General features: G+C 45.4%; 1 protein-coding gene across 1 annotated transcript in view; it reads left to right on the top strand.

Annotated features, from left to right (window-relative positions):
* The window catches only part of kiaa1549la (KIAA1549-like a), a 542,422-nt gene that overhangs the window by 401,781 nt on the left and 124,054 nt on the right, over window positions 1-16,587 (top strand). The window contains exon 15 of the mRNA XM_070898600.1: window positions 6,434-6,654. Coding sequence (XP_070754701.1) covers window positions 6,434-6,654 — 221 coding nt within the window. The remainder of the gene's footprint in view (window positions 1-6,433; window positions 6,655-16,587) is intronic.

Genomic DNA, 16,587 nt, shown 5'->3' with positions numbered 1-16,587 from the left:
ATCAAAGGCCTTTGTAAGGTCAAGGAAGGCCATGTACAAGGGTTGGTGCTGTTCCCAACATTTTTATTGCAGTTGTCGCACTGTAAAAATCTTGTCCGTTGTACCCCATAGAGGACAAAATCCGCACTGTGATTCCGGGTGGAGCTCCTCAGCCACAGGGAAAAAACGGTTGAGGAGGATTCTAGCAACGACTTTCCCAGTGGCTGATAACAGTGAGATTCCTCTGTGGTTGTCGCAATCGGACTTGTCCCCTTTTTTAAAGATGGTCACGATTACTGCATCTCTGAGATCTCCTGGCATGTTCTCCTCCTTCCAGATGAGAGAAAAGGGGTCATGCATTCGTGCCAATAGTGCCTCTCCGCCATACTTTAGTGCCTCAGCGGGGATTCCATCCGCTCCCGTTGCCTTGTTATTCTTGAGCTGATGGATGGCCTTTTCTACCTTGTGCAGGGCTGGGGTTTTGCTGAGATGATGGCAGGTAGCATTCTGCGGGATGGAGTCGAGGACACTTGAGTCAAAGGCAGAGTCTCTGTTAAGGAGATCTTCGAAGTGCTCCTTCCAGTGGGTCCTGACTGCCTCGGTGTCCTTGATGAGTGTTTCCCCGTTCTTGGCCAGCAGTGGGGTGGGGCCTTGGGTGATCGGGCCGTAGATGGCCTTGACTGCGGTGAAGAATCCTCAAACATTATGGCTGTTAGCCAGCTGTTGAATCTCTTGTGCTTTCTCCACCCACCATCTATTCTTTAGGTCGCGGGTTTTTTGTTGGACCTCGCCCTGAAGCCGTCTGTAATGCTGCTTTGCTGCTCCCGAGTTGGGTTGTTGTTTTAGGCTCAGAAATGCCCTGCACTTGTGATTTATTAGCTCTTGGATCACCTGGTCATTCTCATCAAACCAGTCCTGGTGTTTCCTGGTTGAGTGACCGAGTGTCTCTTCGCAGACACTGGTTATGGAGACCTGGAGGGCAGACCAAGCGCTGTGACCATTCTGCGTCTCGGGTTCATCAAGGGATGCCAGGTTAGCAGTGAGGAACTGGCTGTATAGGGCTCTCTTAGCTGGGTCTTTGAGTGCCCTGGCATTGTCATTTTTGCGGCATTGTTTCTGCTGCCATCGCCGCTTTGGGGCTATGTTGATGTTGATGATGGAACGGATTAGGCGGTGGTCCATCCAGCAGTCATCAGCTCCTGTCATGGCGCAGGTGATGCGCACATCCTTGCGATCCCTGGCTCAGACGGTACACAACTAATGGATAGCCTTTAAAGAATTAATGTATAGTTTGCAACAAATATAAATTCCTTTAGGGCACAAAAACCCACAGGAAAAGTGGTCCAACGGTGGCTAACAAGAGAAGTTAAAAGTAGTATTAGATCAAAGGAAGGGGCTATAATGTTGCCAAAAAGCGTAGTAAGTCTGAGGATTGGAAGGATTTTAGAATTCAGCAAAGGAGGACCAAGAAATTGAAAAAGAAAGGGAAAACAGAATATGAGAGTAAACAAGCGAGAGACATAAAAACAGATTGTAAAAGCATCCATAGGTATGTAAAAAGGAAAAAATTAACACAAGTAAATGTGGGTCCCTTACAGGCTCAGACAGGAGAAATTATAATGGGGAATAAGGAAATGACAGAAATTGAACAAATACTTTGTGTCTGTCTTCACGGAAGAAGATGCAATATACTCGCCGGAAATAGTAGAGAAATAGCGAGAATGAGGAACTGAAAGAAATTATTAATAGTAAAAAAATAGTACTGGAGCACTTAATGGGACTGAAAACCGATAAATCCCCTGGACCTGATGGCCTACGTCCTAGAGGTGAATGAGGTGGCTAGAGAGATAGTGGATACAATGGTTGTCATCTTCCAAAATTCCAATGATTCTAGAACGATTCCTGCGGATTGGAAGGTAGCTAATGTAACCCCACTATTTAAGAAAGGAGGGAGAGAGAAAACAGGGAACTATAGACCAGTTAGCTTGACATCAGTAGTAGGGAAAATGCTAGAATCTATTATTAAGGATGTGGTAACAGGGCACTTATAAAATAATAATAGGATTGGGCAGAGTCAACACGGATTTATGAAAGGGAAATCATGTTTGACAAATCTGTTAGAGTTTTTTGAGGATGTAACGAGCATGGTGGATAAGTGGGAACCAGTGGATATAGTGGATTTGGATTTTCAGAAGGCATTCGATAACCAATAAGGGAATTAAGGGTTACGGGGAGAGGGCGGGTAAGTGGAGCTGAGTCCACGGCCAGATCAGCCATGATCTTATTGAATGGCGGAGCAGGCTCGAGGGGCTAGATGGCCTACTCCTGTTCCTAATTCTTATGTTCTTATGTTCTTATGTATGTGCCACCAAGAGGTTATTAAACAAAATTAGAATTCATGGGATTGGGGGCAATATACTAGCATTGATTGAGAATTGGTTAACAGACAGAAGACAGAGAGTAGGAATAAATGGGTCATATTCGGGTTGGCAGGCTGTAACTAGTGGGGTGCCGCAAGGATCGGTGCTTGGGCCTCAGCTATTCCCAATCTATATCAATGATTTGGATGAGGGGAACAAATGTAATATATCCAAGTTTGCTGATGTTACAAAGCCAGGTGGAAATGTAAGTTGTGAGGAGGATGCAGGGAGGCTTCAAGGGGATATAGACATGCTAAATGAATGGGTAAGGTCATGGCAAATGGAATATAATGTGGAGAAATGTGAAGTTATCCACTTCGGTAGGAAAAATAGAAATACAGAGTTTATTTTTAAATGGTGAGAGATTGGGAAATGTTGGTGTTCAGAGGGACCTTGGTGTCCTTGTACATGCAGGTACAGCAACCAATTAAGAAAGCAAATAGTATGTTGGCCTTTATTACAAGAGGATTTGAGTATAAGAGTAAAGATATTGCAATTATATAGGGCCCTGGTGAGATTGGAGTATTGTGTGCAGTTTTGGTCTCCTTACCCAAGGAAGGATATACTTGCCATAGAGGGAGTGCAGTGAAGATTCACCAGACTGATTCCTGGGATGGGGGGATTGTCCTATGAGGAGAGATTGAGAAGACTGGGCCTATATTATCTCGAGTTTCGAAGAATGAGAGGTGATCTCATTGAAACATACAAAATTATTACAGGGCTAGACAGGGTACATGCAGGGAGAATGTTTCCCCTGGCTGTGGGGTCTAGAACCAGGGGTCACAGTCTCAGAATAAGAGGTCAGTCATATAGGACTGAGATGAGGAGACATTTCTTCACAGAGGGTGGTGAATCTTTGGAATTCTCTACCCAGAGGGCTGTGGAGGATCAGTCGTTGAGTATATTCAAGGCAGAGATCGATAGATTTTTAGGCACTAAGGTAATCAAAGGACATGGGGATAGGGCGGGAAAGTGGAGTTATGGTAGAAGATCAGCTATTATTTTATTGAATGATAGGGCAGGCTCGAGCGGCCAAATGGTCTACTCCTGCTCTTAATTCTTATGTTCTTATGTACTTGTGTATGAATCCAAGTCATTTTAAATTCCGGAGGTCAGTCAATTGCTGGAAAATTTCAGGTTCAAAGTCAGAAGAACCCAGATTTTTATGAAGTTGTTTTGCATTGTGTCAGCTGCGGCCCAGTGGGTCCTATGAGGAGAGATTGAGTAGACTGGGCCTATATTAGCTCGAGTTTAGAAGAATGAGAGATGATCTCATAGAAACAAAGTGAGAAGGTTGTGGGTTCAATTCCCACTCCAGGGACTTGAGCACATAAATCTAGGCTGACACTCCCAGTGTAGTGCTGAGCGAGCACTGCGCTGTCGGAGGTGGCGTCTTTCGCATGAGACGTTAGACCGAGGCCCCGTCCGCTCTCTCAGGTGGATGTAAAAGATGCCATGGCACTATTTCGAAGAAGAGCAGGGGGAGTTATCCCTGGTGTCCTGGCCAATATTTATCCCTCAACCAACATAACAAAAATAACAGATTATCTGGGTCATTATCACATTGCTGTTTGTGGGTGCTTGCTGTGCACAAGTTGACTGCCGCGTTTCCCACATTACAGCAGTGACTACACTCCAAAAGTATTTCATTGGCTGTAAAGCGCTTTGTGACATCCCGTGGTTTTGAAGGGCGCTATATAAATCCAAGTCTTTCTTTCTTTATATATATCAATGTTTGACACATCGGTTTGACACATTAGCTGCAAGCAAAGTTCCGCCTAATTTTTTTGTTTGGGTGTGCGGTCGCTTTACCGGGCTGCGCGTCCCATTCAAGATTTCACACATGGGCAAAATCTCCCATAGAAAAGCCAGGATCTCCAGACTAATGCAACGTTGGTTGCAAGCTATTTTAGTTTACATAATCACACACACAAACACTCACACATTACACTGACAGCTTGGCTCAGTTGGTACCACTCTTGGTTCATGCCCAACTCTTAAGGCGTCAGGTCACAGCCTAGGCTGACACTCCCAGTGCAGTACCGAGGGAGTGCTGCAATGTCGGAGGTACCGTCTTTCGGTTGAGACATTAAACCGAGACCATGACTAGCTGTTCTGCTGATACAGGTGAATTCAAAAGATCCTGCAACGATCTCTTGTAGCTAAAAGTTGCGACAGGTTAACAAGGCCATAAAAAAGCAAACCAAGCATCAATGTTTATTTCTCGTGGGATAGATTTGAAAAGTAGGGAAGTTATGTTAAACCTGTATTGAACCTTTGTTAGAGCACACTTGGAGTACTGTGTACAGTTCTGGTTGCAATATTATAGAAAGGATATAGAGGTATTGGAGAGGGTGCAGAGAAGATTTACTAGGATGATTACAGAAATGTGAGGGTATACATATCAAGAAAGGATGAACAGGCTGGGGGTCTCTTTTCTCTGAAAAAAGAAGGCTGAGGGGTGACCTAATAAAGGTCTTTAAAATTATGAACGATTTTGATAGAGTGGCTTTAGAGAGAGTGTTTCCACTTGTGAGGGAGAGCATAACTAGAGGCCATCAATATAAGATTGTCACCAAGAAATCCAATAGGGAATTCAGAAGAAACTTCTTTACCCAGAGAGTGGTGAGAATGTGGAACTCGCTGCCAAAGGGAGTGGTTGAGGTGAATAGTATAGATGCATTTAAGGGGAAACTAGACAAGTATATGAGGGAAAAGGGAATAGAGGGTTATGCGGATAGCTTTAGATGAGGAAAGATGGGAGGAGGCTCGAATGGAGCATTAACGCCGGCATGGACTGGTTGAGCCGAATGGCCTGTTTCTGTGCCGTATATCCTATGTAATGCTATGTATGTGGCGAAGGAGGGCGATGGCTGATTACAGTGTGGGCAGGTACAGCAGGAGTGGCGAAGTCGGGGCGAAGGAGCGGCAAGGGTTCATAGAGGGTTGTGATCGGGGCCCAGGAGAAGCGAAAGTTCTGGGCCCAGAAGAGGCGAGGGCCCAGGGGCAGCACGGGCCAGCCCACACTGTGATATGTGTGCGCACTAGGTCTGTGCAGCAGAGCTGGTCTCCAGTCAACTTGGTTAATCCTTGCCACTGGGCCAAGACCTAGCTCTGTCAAGCCCGTGTGGTGGCTGGTGTGCAACGGCCACCACACGTTAAAAAAATCCACGCGCAGGCATCTTCCACCCTTCAAGATGTAGTTCGGGATCCGGAATATTAGGTTCTTCATTGAAACACCTGTGAACTCATCCCTTCTCAGCGTGGAAGCAAGTCATCCTCGTTTCGAGGGACTGCCTATGATGATGATGTATGTAATTTAAAAAGAAGCCAGGCATTTCTTCCCGGTACCCTGGCCAACAGTTAGTTGAGGGCCAAACAACATGGCCCTCAACTGACACCATCTAAAGCAAATTAACTCGTTTCATTTGTTGTTTGTGGAACCTTGTTGTGACAAAATTGGCTGCTGTAATGTATTTGCTTCATGAATTCTTTGCTTAAGAATTCATAGCAACACATTGCTGTTAAGAACTAGTTGTTTTATTAGCAAAAGGTTTAACAATTACACTACACATTACCAGTTCATCCATTAGGCTCACAACAGCATACCTCATCGTGGATGACCTAGACCCACCTGGCTGGGGTCTTATTGAGTCTTGTGAACATCACCGTGACTGGCTAAGCCACTCACAATGCAACAGTTTCACAAACCTGTGACCATTCTCACAGGTGCATACAGTACAGCTGCCAAATTTTCCCAAATAAGTGACTGCACTTCACAAAGTAACGTAAATCGGCCAGCAAGTTTTGCAAATTGCTCCATATTTCCCGAATCGCTGGCCGATTTGCACATTAATAACGGCTTGCATCATGAACATGCCATTATTTTAGCAGCAGGATTTGTCCCAGAAGGTTTTATACCACACACACAGGTTGCTAAAACTTGTATTTTACTGCAGCGAATTAGCACGGGGAACTTGGGAGAAAGCTGATTACTTTGAACGAGCCCACGTCTCTCTCTCTCTCTCCAACAGGTGAACAAGGCCCTGAAACAGAAATCTGATATTGAGCACTATCGAAACAAACTGCGCCTGAAAGCCAAGAGGAAAGGTTATTACGATTTCCCTGAAGTGGAAAATAATCAGTCAATGACGGAGAAGCCGAGGAAAATGTACGAGAAGGGACAGATGGAAATCAATCGAATTTTGGAAGCTGAATCCCGGGTGTCTTCCACATTCACTGAATCTAGAAACAGGTAAGAGCAATGCAGCACTTGATAAGAATCCGGGAACGTGGAGAATTCAACAAGATGTCGAATTATTCGAAAGATTAACATTAACCCTTTTAAGTCTGAAAGGGTGGTGAAAGCAGATTCAATAATACTTTTCAAAAGGGGATTGGATAAATACCAAGGAAGAGGATGCTGCCATAGACATAGTGAAAGAGGAGGTAGTGGAGACACTCAGGGCTGGATTTTCGGCTTTGATGTTTTCGGGGCGGTAATGGCGGCGAGGCGGTATGGTTTGTGCCTGGGAACAATTTGCTCCTCAGTCAGTAAGTTTGGGCACCTGGTCCCTCAGTCAGTGGGCGCAGTGCGAAGGGAGGCTTTGTACACCTCTCTTAGGCGTTAGCATGGGAAACTCCCGATCTAAAGAGCCGGGCCGGGAGCGCTCCGAGAGATGCCTGGAGAGAAAAAAAAACCTGAAAAAACCCCTACATAAACATTCCCAAAACATTGCCCACGTCACCATAACATAAATCGGAAAAAAATTTAAAAGAAAACACAATCACACTACCGAAGGACGGCATTACCTACCTCTCCTCAGTTGGTATAGGTTGGACTGCCTGATTTCACAGGCGTTCACTGCGGGCTGCGCTGTGGGATGGACGGGTCGGGCTGAAATCAAAACTCGCGCCCATACCGCAACCAGGGGCATTGCACACTGGGCACAGCTCTTCCGGGCGGTGCTGCTCCCCGCTCCCGCAAAACCGGACCCAAGGATTGCTGCGGGGCGCTGGAAGCTGACTGCCCGGCCAGAAGAGCTCACCGCCGCCATTACTGCCGCTCCAGGGCGAAAAATGGAGCGCAAAAGACCGGAAAATCTGCCCCCATGATGGGATACAAATTGATAAAGAAGAGGTATTCGAAAGGCTGGCTATACCTAAAGTAGATGAATCACCAGGAGCGGATGGGTTGCAACCTAGGATGCTGAGGGAATTGAGTGAGGCAATCACAGAGGTACTGGCCATAATATTCAATTCCTCCATGGAGACGGGGGTGATGCCAGAGGACTGGAGAATTGCAAATGTTACACCATTGTTCAAAAAAGGGTGTAAGGATAAACCCAGCAACTACAGGCCAGTCAGTTTAACCTCGGTAGTGGGGAAGCTTTTAGAAACAGTACTCAGGGACAAAATTAACAGTCACTTGGATAGGTTTGGATTAATTCAGGAAAGCCAGCATGGATGCGTTAAAGGCAAATCGTGTTTAACCAACTTGATTGAGTTTTTTGATGAGGTAACAGAGAGGGTTGATGAGGGTAATACAGTTGACATAGTGTACATGGATTTCCAAAAGGCGTTTGACAAAACATGGAATTATAGTGAACTGCGAGGAGGATAGTGAGACTTCAGGAAGACATAGTCAGGCTGGTGAAATGGGTGAACACGTGATTAATGAAGTTTAATGCAGAAAAGCGTGAAGTGATTCATTTTGTTAGAAAGAATGAGGAGAGGACATATAAACTACAGCATACAATCCTAAAGGGGGTCCATGAACAGAGAGACCTGGGGGTATGTGTACATAAATTATTGAAGGTAGCAGGGCAGGTTGAGAAAAGCAATTAAAAAGGCTTACGGGATCCTGGGCTTCATAAATAAAGGTATAGAGTACAAAAGGGTGGAAATTATGATGAACCTTTATAAAACACTGGTTCGGCCCCAGCTGGAATATTGTGTCTAATTCTCGGCACCACACTTTAGGAAGGATGTGAAGGCCTTAGGAAGGAGAAGAAAAGATTTACGAGAATGATTCCAGGAATGAGGGACCTCAGTTACGTGGATAGACTGGAGAGCTGGGGTTGTTCTCCTTAGAGCAGAGAAGATTGAGAGGAGATTTGATAGTGTTCAAAATCATGAGGGATCTGGACAGGGTTGATAAGGGAAACTGTTCCCATTGGCAAAAGGGTCGAGAACCAGAAGACACAGATTTAAGGTGATTGGCAAAAGAACCAAAGGCGATGAAATAAAATAACTTTTTTACGCAGCAAGTGGTTAGGATCTGGAATGCACTGCCTGAACGGGTAGTAGAGGCAGACTCAATTATATCTTTCAAAAGGGAGTTGGATGAGTATCTGAAGGGAAAAAATTTTCAGGGCTACGGGAAATTGCGAGGGAGTGGGGCTAGCTGAGAGTTGGCACGGGCTCGATGGGCCGAATGGCGTTCTTCCGTGCTGTAACCATTTTGTGATTCTATGAAATACTTGTAAGGGGAAAATGTGCAGGGCTATGGGGAAAGAACCGGGGGGAGTGGGACTAATTGGATCGCTCTTTCAAAGAGCCGGCACAGGCACGATGGGCCGAATGGCCTCCCTCTGTGCTATATCATTCTGTGATTCTAAACATTGCTTGATACACTGATAGAAAATTTTAAGGACGATCTCAACCTATTTAAAACAAACATGTTAATGTTCGCATTAAAATAGCAGACAGCAGAATGGTATCTTAGTACAATAAGCATTCGCTGATATCACCAATAGTAATATCTACCCTTCAGCAGAAGAGTTGCATTTAAGAAAGAAAGAACTTGCATTTAAATAGCGCCTTTCAAGAGCTCCGGATGTCCCAAAGCACTTTTGAGCCAACTATTTTTGAAGTGCAGTCACTGTTGTAATGTAGGAAACGTGGCGCACAGCAAGCTCCCACAGCAGCAATGTGATAACAATCAAATAATCTGGTTTTAGTGATGTTGGTTATACGATAAATGTTGGCCAGGAAAATAGGGTGAACTTCCCTGCTCTTCTTCGAAATAGTGCCGTGGGTTCTTTTACGTCCAGATGAGAGGGCAGACAGGGCGTCGGTTTAACGTCTCATCCAAAAGACGGCAGCTCTGACCGTGCAGCACTCCCTCAGTACTGTACTGGGATGGTCAGCCTAGACTTTGTGCTCTGGAGTGCACTTGAACTTTCTGACTCAGATGCGAGAGTACTACCCACTGAGCCATGACTGACACTTGACAAAAGAGGTCCTGGTTGTCCTATTGCTAAAAGACTCCTCTAATTCGTGAATGACAGTTGTTTACAATCAACGTTTTGCAACATGGTGGCTGAGGAGGATGAGTAAATAACTTGCATTACCTAACATATAGACATAATATCAACGTCGTTCCATCTCTGTGAGATAAGATGTTGACAGAAGCATTTCTGCCTCCGACAGCCAAGCAAAAATTCACGACACAAGCCAGATTGATGTCTTTCAAATCTCTTTGGCAGGGCTGAAAAATTAAAAGCTGACGAGCTAAAATAGAACATCTCTAAATCAGTGGACTGGGATGAGTTTTCAGCTGAAATGACACAATGTGAGGATGAGAAGATTGAAATACTTTCAAGACTGTCACCTTGTAGATATTGAAACTGCGTTTAATTCCCTACAATCGGCAGACTTCAATTTCAAAAGTGTTTCAAGTCTCTTTCTCTTTACATGAGCTTCATCCCGGCATCTTGCTGCAATATGTTCTGTGCTGACCTGAGATAGTCCGAGGTATTTCATTCTCTTTTAACTAGAATAGTTCCAGTGATGAGGGATTACAGTTACTGGATAGAAACTGAGCTTGTTCTCCTTAAAGCTAAGAGGAGATTTGCCAGAGGTGTTTAAAATATTAAAGGGTTCAAATAGAGCAAATAAGGAGAAACGCTCACCAATGGCTTTTTGTTTTTATTCGTTCCTGGGATGTGGGCGTCGCTGACAAGGTCGGCATTTATTGCCCATCTCCAATTGCCCCCTGAGAAGGTGGTGGTGAGCCGCTTTCTTGAACTGCTGCAGTCTGTGTGGTGAAGGTGCTGCCACAGTGCTGTTAGGGAGAGAGTTCTAGGATTTTGACCCACCGATGATGAAGGAACGGCCGATATATTTCCAAGTCAGGATGGTGTGTAAATTGGAGGGGAACATGGAGGTGATGGTGTTCCCATGCGCCTGCTGCCCTTGTCCCTCTAGGTGGTAGAGGTCATGGGTTTGGGAGGTGCTGCCGAAGAAGCCTTGGCGAGTTGCTGCAGTGCAGCTTGTAGATGGTACACACTGCAGCCCACGGTGGACTGGTGGTGGAGGGAGTGAATGTTTAAGGTGGTGGATGGGGTGTCAATCAAGCGGGCTGCTTTATCCTGAAGGGTCGATTAACAGAGGGCACAGATTTAAGGTGATTGGCAAAAGAACCAGAGACGACATGGGGAAAACATTTTCACGCAACGAGGATTTGGAATGCACTGCTTCATAGTTTGGTGGAAACAGATTCAACTTTCAAAAGGGAATTACATTACATAGTATTACACAGTATTTACAGCACAAAAACAGGCCATTCGGCACAACAGATCTATGCCACTGTTTATGCTCCACACCAGCCTCCTCCTGCCCTTCTTCATCTCACCCTATCAACAAATCCAACCTCTGTCTTTCTCTTGTAGCTAGTTTAGTGTAGTCTAGTTCAGCTTCTGGTTAATGATGACCCCGCCTTCCCCACCCACCCAAGGAGATAATGGTGGGTGTGATGATGATGCTGTTGACAGTCAGGGACAGGTGGTTGGGGCTTTTGTTGTTGGAGATGATCATTGTCTGGCACTCGCGTTATCTGTCACTTGTTATCCTAAGCCTAAAGTTAGGCTGGCATGGGCTGTTCCATTAGTGGAGGAGTTGTGATTGGAGCTGAACACTGTGGAATTGTCAGCAAGCGGCTACACTTCAGACCTGAAATTGGATAAATACTTGAAGGAGAAAAAAATTGCAGGGCAACGGTGAAAGAATGGGGGAGTGGGACTGACTGGATTGCTCTTTGAAAGAGCGGACGCAGACTCGATGGGCCAAAAGGCCGCCTCCTGTGCTGTACTATTCCATGATTTTCCAGTCTAACTTTAAAAGAGTGCAGGTCGGAGAATTGGTGCTACAATGTTGTAGTCCTGTCTCCAACGGGTATAGTAGCATAGTGGTTATGTTACTGGCCTGAAGATCCAGAGACATGAGTTCAAATCCCACCACGACAACTAGCGAATTTAAACTCAATTAAATAAATTGGAATAAAAAACTAGTATCCATAATGGTGACCGTGAAACTATCGGATGACTGTAAAAATCCATCTGGTTCACTAATGTCCTTTAGGGAAGGAAATCTGCTGCCCTTGTCTGGTCTGGCCTGGCCTACACGTGACTCTAGACCCACAGCAATGCGGTTGGCTCTTAATGGTCCTGCCGAAATGGCCTAGTGAGACACTCAGTTCTCAAGAAGGCAATTAGGGATGGGCAATAATTGCTGGCCTTGCCAGCGACGTCCACATGCTGCGAATAATTGTTTAAAAATACTTGTGCTTCCTTTGAGTGCAGCCCCTTCGAGATGTTCAAGGTGGCTGAATTTACCCTATACCCTATACCATAACATCCCATGGCCAGCCAGACTGCAGCATGGCAGCAAACATGGAAACAACCCCTTGAGCCTGTTCTTGCACTCAGCTCGATCATGGCTGATCTGTATCGTGGCTGTGTGGGCAGCACTCTTGCCTCTGAGTCAGAAGGTTGTGGGTAAAAATCCCGCTGCAGGGACTTGAGCACATGACTGACAGCTCAATGCAACACTGTGCACTGAGGTGCCGTCTTTACATTTAGTTACATCGCGTCTACAGCATAAAATCCGGCCGTTCGGCCCAACTGGTCCCTGCCAGTATTTATGCTCCACACAAATAAATAAGTCTGGGATAAAAAGCTAGCATCAGTAATGGTGTGAAACTATCGGATCATGTAAAAACCCATCTGGTTCACTAATGTCCTCCAACCCTAAATCTAAATCTATCAGCAAATCCTTCTATTCCATTCTCCCTCATGTGCTTAGCTAACTTCCCCTTAAATGTATCTGTGCTGTTCGCCTTAACCACTCCCTGTGTCAGCGAGTTCCACATTCTCACCACTCTCTGGGTAAAGAAGCTTCTTCTGAATTTCCTAATAGATTTATTAGTGATATATTATATTTATGATCTCCAGTTTTGGATTCTCCCACAAGTGGCAACATCTTCTCTACGCCGACCCTCTCAAACCCTTTCATTGTCTTAAAGACCTCTATCAGGTCATCCTTCAGCCTTATTTTTTCCAGAGAAGAGAACCCCAGCCTGTTCAGTGTTTCTTGATAAGTATATCCTCTCAGTTCTGGCAACATTCCAGCATACCTTTTTTGCACCTTCTCCAGTGATTCTATATCTGTCTGTAATATGGAGACTAGAACTGTGCACAGTACTCCCAAGTGTGGTCTAACCAAAGTTCAATACAAGTTTAACATAACTTCTCTACTTTTCAATCCTATTCTTCTAGAAATGAACCCCAGTGCTTGGTTTGCCTTTTTTCTGGCCTTATTAACCTGCATGGCTACATTTAGTGATCTGTGTATCTGTAGCCCCAGATCCCTTTGCTTCTCTGCCTCAATCAGACTCTTATTTTGCAAGGCGTATGTGGCCTCCTTATTTTTCCTACCAACATGCACTGGCTCACATTGTCTATATTCAAATTAATTTGACAATTCAATGCCCATTCAGCAAGTTTATTAATGCCTTCCTAAATGTTGTCGCATTCTTCCCCTTACACCCCCAAATTTGGTGATGTCCTCAAATTTTAAAATTGTACTTCCAATTCTCGAGTCCAAATGATTAATATAAGTTGTGAACCACAGTGGCCCCATCGCCAATCCTTATGGAACACCATTTGCCCGCTGTAATGTATTTGCTTCAAGGGTTCTTTGCTTAAGAATTCATAAGAACATAAGAAATAGGAACAGGAGTAGGCCATACGGCCCCTCGAGCCTGCTCCGCCATTCAATAAGATCCTGGCTGATCTGATCATGGGCTCAGCTCCACTTCCCCGCCCGCTCCCCATAACCCCTTATCCCCTTGTCATTTAAGAAACTGTCTATTTCTGTCTTAAACTTATTCAATGTCCCAGCTTCCACAGCTCTCTGAAGAAGTGAATTCCACAGATTTACAACCCTCTGAGAGAAGAAATTTCTCCTCATCTCTGTTTTAAATGGGCGGCCCCTTATTCTAAGATCGTGCCCTCTAGTTCTAGTCTCCCCCATCAGTGGAAACATCCTCTCTGCATCCACCTTGTCAAGCCCCCTCATAATCTTATACGTTTCGATAAGATCACCTCACATTCTTCTAAATTCCAATGAATAGAGGCCCAACCTACTCAACCTTTCCTCATAGGTCAACCCCCTCATCCCGGAATCAACCTAGTGAACCTTCTCTGAACTGCCTCCAAAGCAAGTATATCCTTTCATAACTATGGAAACCAAAACTGCATGCAGTATTCCAGGTGTGGCCTCACCAATACATTATATAGCTGTAGTAAGATGTCCCTGCTTTTATACTCCATCCCCTTTGCAATAAAGGCCAAGATACCATTGGCCTTCCTGATCACTTGCAGTACCTGCATACTAACCTTTTGTGTTTCATACACAAGTAAACCCAGGTCCCGCTGTACTGCGGCACTTTGCAATCATTCTCCATTTAAATAATAACTTGCTCTTTGATTTTTTTCTGCCAAAGTGCATGACCTCACACTTAATAGCAACACATTGCTATTAAGAACGAGTTGGTTTATTAGTAAAGGTTTAACAATCACACTACACGTTACCAGTTCATCCACTAGGCTCACAACCACTTGGCTTATCGTGGATCCCCCAAACCCAACTGGATAGGGTTTTATTGAGTCATGTGAACATCACATGACTGGCTAAGCCACACCCAACTCAACAGCTGTACAAACTCGTGAGCATACTCACCGGTGCATACAATGCACCCACCTTTTGCCCTTAACCCCGACACTCTGTATTCTGTTTTGTGGCCAGTTTGCTATCTGTTATATATGTAAACCTATATATACCTTGTGTAGCCATCAGAGTACTCATCCCCTGGAATCCCAAGAAATCCCACAATCCCTTGGGAGCACCTGTACTTAAGGAGGCCTCACAGGTTGGAGAGGCACTCTGGAGACCTGCAATAAAACACTGAAGTCACACTTTACTTTGAGCTCACATTATTTAGTCAGACTCCTTATTCATACATTACAACTGGTGACGAGATACAGATGACGAACCCAACGATGCAGAGAACAGTGGGCATCCTGAAGACATTTTTGGAGGGAGATGATTGGGAAACCTTCGTGGAGCGACTCGACCAATACTTCGTAGCCATCGAGCTGGAAGGAGAAGCGAACGCTGCCAAACGAAGGGCGATTCTCCTCACCGTCTGCGGGGCACCAAAATATGGCTTCATGAAAAATCTGCTCACTCCAGCGAAACGCACAGAAAAATTGTACGATGATTTGTCGGGAGCATCTGAACCCGAAGGAAAGCGTTCTGATGGCAAGATAGCGGTTCTACACCTACATAAGGTCTGAAGGCCAGGAAGTGGTGAGCTATGTCGCCGAGCTGAGATGCCTTGCAGGACATTGCGAATTTGAAGGACATTTGGAGCACATGCTCAGGGACTTCTTCGTACTTGGCATTGGCCATGAAGTCATACTTCGGAAACTTTTGACTGTAGAGACCCCAACCTTGAGTAAAGCCATAGCGATAGTTCAGGTGTTCATTGCCACCAGTGACAATACTAAGCAAATCTCTCAGCACACAAGTGCTGCTATAAGTACTGTGAACAAAGTGATGTTGTTTTCAAATCGCAACCAGGGCAGGACTTACACATCTGCAGCTGCACGTCCGCAGATGTCTCAGAGTCCACCATCAAGGGTGATGAATGCAAGGCCATTAACACCTTGCTGGCGCTGCGGGAGTGATAATCGTTTCCATTCATACTGCTTCAAATGGTACGTTTGCAAGGACTGTGGAACAATGGGACATCTCCAACGTATGTGCAGATAAACTCTGCTTATCCTGCAAACCACCATGTTGCAGAGGAGGACAGATCCACGGCGGATCATGACGAACCAGAGCCTCAGACCGAGGAGAATGAGGTATATGGGGTGCACACATTTACCACAAAGTGTCCCCCGATAATGCTAAAGGTTGAATTAAATGGACTCCCGGTGTCAGTGGAGCTGGACATGGGCACGAGCCAGTCCATTATGAGCAAAAAGACTTTCGATAAATTGTGGTGCAGCAAGGCCTCAAGGCCAGTCCTGACTCCTATTCACACTAAACTGAGAACTTACACAAAGGAACTGATTGCCGTAATCTGCAGTGCTACTGTAAAGATCTCCTACGATGGAGCGGTGCACAAGCTACCACTTTGGGTGGTACCGGGCGATGGTACCATGCTGCTCGGCAGGAGCTGGTTGGGAAAGGTACGCTGGAACTGGGATGACATCCGAGCGCTCTCGTCCGTTGACTTCGTGTGCCCAGGTCTTAAACAAGTTCCCTTCGCTGTTTGAACCAGGCATCAGGTAGTTCCAAGGAGCAAAAGTGCAGATCCACGTAATTCCGGGGGTGCGACCCATCCATCACAAGGTGAGAGCAGTACCGTACATGATGAGAGAGAGGGTGGAGATCGAGCTGGACAGGCTGCAACAAGAGGGCATCATTTCGCCGATCGAATTCACCAAGTGAGCCAGTCTTATTGTTCCAGTCATCAAGGGAAACGGCACCGTCAGAATCTGTGGTGATTACAAAGTAACTATCAATCATTTCTCCCTGCAGGATCAATACCCATTACCAAAGGCAGACGACCTTTTTGTGACACTGGCGGGAGGAAAGACATTCACAAAGCTGGACTTGACCTCGGCCTACATGATGCAGGAGCTGGAGGAATCATCGAAGGGCCTCACCTGCATCAACACGTACAAAGGTCTCTTCATTTACAATAAATGCCCGTTTAGGATTTGATCCACCACGGCGATATTCTCGAGAAACATGGAAAGCTTACTGAAGTCGGTCCTGCGCACAGTGGTCTTCCAGGACGACATCTTGGTTACAGGTCGGGACACAGTCGAGC

Source organism: Pristiophorus japonicus, chromosome 14 (genome assembly GCF_044704955.1).
Source record: "Pristiophorus japonicus isolate sPriJap1 chromosome 14, sPriJap1.hap1, whole genome shotgun sequence".
In the NCBI taxonomy this organism is placed as follows: Eukaryota; Metazoa; Chordata; class Chondrichthyes; family Pristiophoridae; genus Pristiophorus; species Pristiophorus japonicus.
Note: the sequence above shows the minus strand (reverse complement) of the source record. Positions and strands in the feature narration are given on the sequence as shown.